The 5289-nt window shown below is 52.0% G+C and overlaps 1 protein-coding gene across 2 annotated transcripts in view; it reads left to right on the plus strand.

The window, feature by feature from the left end:
* Positions 1 to 5289, plus strand: part of LOC143330269 (RNA-binding protein 39-like) — a 17032-nt gene extending 11743 nt beyond the window's left edge. For both annotated transcript variants that reach the window (XM_076746717.1, XM_076746709.1), the window contains 6 exons: positions 2864 to 3068; positions 3189 to 3275; positions 3393 to 3510; positions 3775 to 3880; positions 4435 to 4513; positions 4599 to 5289. In XM_076746717.1, coding sequence (XP_076602832.1) covers positions 2864 to 3068; positions 3189 to 3275; positions 3393 to 3510; positions 3775 to 3880; positions 4435 to 4513; positions 4599 to 4702 — 699 coding nt within the window. In that variant the 3' untranslated portion in view covers positions 4703 to 5289. The remainder of the gene's footprint in view (positions 1 to 2863; positions 3069 to 3188; positions 3276 to 3392; positions 3511 to 3774; positions 3881 to 4434; positions 4514 to 4598) is intronic.

A 5289-nucleotide genomic window follows, 5' to 3' on the forward strand; every position in this document is an offset into this window, starting at 1 on the left:
CTGTCAGCCAACTGTCCACCAACCATCAGCCAACCGTCAGCCAACTGTCCATTAACTGTCAGCCAACTGTCAGCCAACTGTCCATTAACTGTCAGCCAACTGTCAGCCAACTGTCCACCAACCATCAGCCAACCGTCAGCCAACTGTCCATTAACTGTCAGCCAACTGTCCACCAACCATCAGCCAACCGTCAGCCAACTGTCCATTAACTGTCAGCCAACTGTCAGCCAACTGTCCCCCAACCATCAGCCAACTATCCATTAACTGTCAGCCAACTGTCAGCCAACCGTCCACCAACCGTCACCCAACTGTCCCCCAACCATCAGCCAACCGTCAGCCAACTGTGAGCCAACCGTCCACCAACCGTCACCCAACTGTCTATCAACCGTCAGCCAACTGTCCATTAACTGTCAGCCAACTGTCAGCCAACCGTCCACCAACCGTCACCCAACTGTCCACCAACCATAAGCCAACCGTCAGCCAGCTGTCCGCCAACCGTCAGCCAACTGTCAGCCAGCTGTCTGCCAACCGTCAGCCAACTGTCCCCCAACCATCAGCCAACCGTCAGCCAACTGTGAGCCAACCGTCCACCAGCCGTCACCCAACTGTTTATCAACCGTCAGCCAACTGTCCGCCAACCGTCAGCCAACTGTCAGCCAATCGTCCCCCAACCGTTAGCCAACTGTCCACCAACCATCAGCTAACCATCAGCCAGCTGTCCACCAACCATCAGCCAACCCTCAGCCAACTGTCCGCCAACTGTTCGTCAACTGTCAGCCGACTGTCCGCCAACCCTCAGCCAACTGTTCGTCAACCATCAGCCAACTGTCCACCAACCATCAGCCAACCGTCAGCCAACTGTCCATTAACTGTCAGCCAACTGTCAGCCAACTGTCCATTAACTGTCAGCCAACTGTCCACCAACCATCAGCCAACCGTCAGCCAACTGTCCATTAACTGTCAGCCAACTGTCCACCAACCATCAGCCAACCGTCAGCCAACTGTCCATTAACTGTCAGCCAACTGTCAGCCAACTGTCCCCCAACCATCAGCCAACTATCCATTAACTGTCAGCCAACTGTCAGCCAACCGTCCACCAACCGTCACCCAACTGTCCCCCAACCATCAGCCAACCGTCAGCCAACTGTGAGCCAACCGTCCACCAACCGTCACCCAACTGTCTATCAACCGTCAGCCAACTGTCCATTAACTGTCAGCCAACTGTCAGCCAACCGTCCACCAACCGTCACCCAACTGTCCACCAACCATAAGCCAACCGTCAGCCAGCTGTCCGCCAACCGTCAGCCAACTGTCAGCCAGCTGTCCGCCAACCGCCAGCCAACTGTCCCCCAACCATCAGCCAACCGTCAGCCAACTGTGAGCCAACCGTCCACCAACCGTCACCCAACTGTTTATCAACCGTCAGCCAACTGTCCGCCAACCGTCAGCCAACTGTCAGCCAACTGTGAGCCAACCGTCCACCAACCGTCACCCAACTGTTTATCAACCGTCAGCCAACTGTCCGCCAACCGTCAGCCAACTGTCAGCCAATCGTCCCCCAACCGTTAGCCAACTGTCCACCAACCATCAGCTAACCATCAGCCAGCTGTCCACCAACCATCAGCCAACCCTCAGCCAACTGTCCGCCAACTGTTCGTCAACTGTCAGCCGACTGTCCGCCAACCGTCAGCCAACTGTTCGTCAACCATCAGCCGACTGTCCGTCAACTGTCAGCCACCTGTCAGTCTCCTTATCACCTGAATAAAGTGATTCATGGGATTAGATGAGTTGAATAAGTGCTCAGTTTCCTCAGTTTAATACACGTAAGGCAGCAGGCTCGTAAACAGTGACATCATCATCATGGCCTCGGGTGTGTCTTGAACGCAGGTGCATGCCTCAGCAGAGCAAGCTTTGTCTAAGGGTAAAAAGGTGAACTTTTCATCGCCGTGGAGTGAATCGGATGTTGGGTCAGACCAATCAGAAGCCATCCTGCACATCCTCATGTTCACCTGCAGGATTACAGGTGTCGCACATCCTGGGGACATAAATTGAAACGATGGACCTGCATGAAAAAGCAGCTGGAAAAATGTGGTCCATTTAGAAACGGACGTTTGTGTTCGAATGTGACGAAATAAAAGCTGTTTAACGCAGACGAGGTGTGTTTTTCTGTGTGGATCAATGAACAAGGACCAGAGATCAATGACCGACTTGTCTGTCTGTCTGTCTGTCTGTCTGTCTGTCTGTCTAACTGATCCATCTGTCTGACTGACTGATCCGTCTGTCTGTCTGGCTGTCTGACCCGTCTGTCTGTCTGTCTGTCTGTCTGTCTGACCCGTCTGTCTGTCTGACCCACCTGCCTGCCTGTCTGTCTGTCTGTCTGTCTGTCTGTCTGTCTGACTGATCCATCTGTCTGTCTGTCTGTCTGTCTGTCTAACTGATCCATCTGTCTGTCTGACCCACCTGCCTGTCTGTCTGTCTGTCTGACCCACCTGTCTGTCTGCCCCGTCTGTCTGTCTGCCCCGTCTGTCTGTCTGTCTGTCTGTCTGACTGACTGACCCGTCTGTCTGTCTGTCTGTCTGTCTGTCTGTCTAACTGATCCATCTGTCTGACCCGTCTGTCTGTCTGTCTGTCTGTCTGTCTGTCTGTCTGTCTGACTGACCCGTCTGTCTGTCTGTCTGTCTGTCTGTCTGTCTAACTGATCCATCTGTCTGACCCGTCTGTCTGTCTGTCTGTCTGTCTGTCTGACTGACCCGTCTGTCTGTCTGTCTGTCTGTCTGTCTGTCTGACTGACTGTCTGTCTGTCTGTCTGTCTGTCTAACTGATCCATCTGTCTGACCCATCTGTCTGTCTGTCTGTCTCTCAGTTTGCAGATGCAGAGTGTGCTAAGAAAGCTCTGGAACAACTGAACGGCTTCGAGCTGGCAGGTCGGCCCATGAAGGTGGGTCATGTGACGGAGCGGACCGACGCCGCCACAGCTTCGTCTTTCCTCGACAGCGACGAGCTCGAACGCACTGGCATCGACCTCGGAACCACCGGACGACTGCAGCTGATGGCTCGGCTGGCAGAGGGTGAGAGAATGTTTTGTCCCACTGTGACATCCACCTGCTGATGTCCACCCTTAACATTTGTGTGTGTGTGTGTGTTTGTGTGTGTGTGTGTGTGTGTGTGTGTGGTTTACCTGTGACCAGGTACAGGTCTGCAGATCCCTCCTGCAGCTCAGCAGGCTCTGCAGATGAGCGGAGCGATCGCAATCGGAGCCATGGCTGCTGTGTCAGGTACGTCCACAGGTGAAGGCTGCTGTGTCTGTCTGCAACATGAAGCTCAGGTGTAATTGTGTGTGTGTGTGTGTGTGTGTGTGTGTGTGTGTGTGTGTGTGTGTGTGTGTATTTCAGCTGCCATGAATCCAGCCATGAATCTCAACATGAACATGAACTCAGCAGCTCTGAATCTTCCCTCTCAGCCGCTCGCCACCCACTGCTTCCAGCTGTCCAACATGTTCAACGCCAACAGGTAAACACACCTGTCTGTCTGTCTGTCTGCCTGTCTGTCACTCTGTGTCTCTGCCTCTCTGTCTCTGCCTCTGCCTGTCTGCCCTGTATCGTCTCTTAAACAGTCCTCTTCAGCTCATGCGTGTTGGATGCCATCTTAACGAGTCGATGGCGTCTCGTCTGAAACACTGTGACTGATTTCCTTGACTCGTGTCGTCGTGTTGAAGCTGACAGTAGTGAAGCATCGTGGGTTCACTAGGTGTTCTTACCTGCCGCTGTGTTTCAGTGAGGAGCCTCCTGGCTGGGAGGTGGACATCCAGCATGATGTCATCGAGGAGTGTAACAAACATGGAGGGGTCGTTCACATCTACGTTGACAAGAACTCTGCAGAGGTACACGCCAGCCCCCACCTGTTACCCAAACACACTCAGCTGCAGGTGTGTCAGCGTGTTTCATGTCTCCACTCCACCCGGCAGGTAACCCAGAGAGGACGTAGAGGTCCGGTCACTGGGCTGAAGCCCTCCGTCCTCTCTTATCGATGCGTCCGTGAGACAGAATGTGACTGAACTGAAATCAGCTGCAAACACTCTGAATGAAATCTGTAATGAGCTTGTGACGTTTAAAACGTATTTCTGTAAATATCTGCTGATTCTATTCAACACGTTTCACAGACTGGGAAATATATGGAACGCTCCAAAACCACCTGTTTGGAACATTCCACAGGTAAACAGGCTGATTGGTAACAGGTGACAGGATCATGATTGGGTATGAAAGGGGCATCCTGGAAAGGCTCAGTCGATCACAGAGGATGGAGCGAGTTCACCATTTTGTGAACACATGATGGGACGATGGATGTTTGTATAAACGTGAGTGACAGCTGGATGTTGTCCTTCACGTCCTCCTGATTCTGGTTTTCACCTTGACCTCTGACCTCTGCTTGTTTCAGGGAAATGTCTACGTCAAGTGTCCGTCCATCCCTGCTGCCATGGCCGCCGTTAACACTCTGCACGGAAGATACTTTGCTGGTAAGACTTCCTGTCACATGACAGGAAATTGAAAGTTGTATTTGTAAAATGACACACAGCTCTGATGTCTTTCCTGTTGTTTCAGGTAAGATGATCACGGCGGCGTACGTCCCTCTACCCACCTACCACAACCTGTTCCCGGAGTCCGCCACTGCCACACAACTGCTGGCCCCACCCCCGCGACGATGACTCACAACACAACACTGCCCTCTGATTGGACACTGGACTTTTGAGTCCACCCCTCTTTTATATCCTCTTCTCCTATTGGTTGACACAAAGAGTCAGTTTCCTTTCTGTTCATCAGGTCTGAGAATGCTTTCGCCTTCCTAGGATGACGAAGTCATGATCCGCCCTACTCCGCCTTTGATTGGCTAGTACTGGTTGCTGACGTTTCATGGGTTCGTTAGGTTTAGGCATGAGGAGGCATGATTGGCGCGGGATTTGGGAAAGCTGAAACTAATTGGAGGCAGAGAAGGGCGGGCCATGCCTTGGCCATCCTAGGGAGAAAAAGACACTGGGAAGCTGATTGTTTTACTTCCTGTTTACTTCCTGTTTGGTCTTGTTTATTCTCATTAGCTTTTCTGGGCGTGGCCTCCACCCAGTTCCACCTATTTAGAGTATGGTCCAATGATTGAGCTCTGTGAGCTGTGAGGAGGCCGGCTGATGACGAAGGTGCTGTCAGCTGATTGGTTAGTTTGAAGCCATTTGGTATTAAATGTTTTCTAATCAAGAATTTGATTTTGTAAAATCCTTGATTAAATTTTATTTTGAAGTCA

This window comes from Chaetodon auriga, chromosome 2 (genome assembly GCF_051107435.1).
Source record: "Chaetodon auriga isolate fChaAug3 chromosome 2, fChaAug3.hap1, whole genome shotgun sequence".
In the NCBI taxonomy this organism is placed as follows: Eukaryota; Metazoa; Chordata; class Actinopteri; order Chaetodontiformes; family Chaetodontidae; genus Chaetodon; species Chaetodon auriga.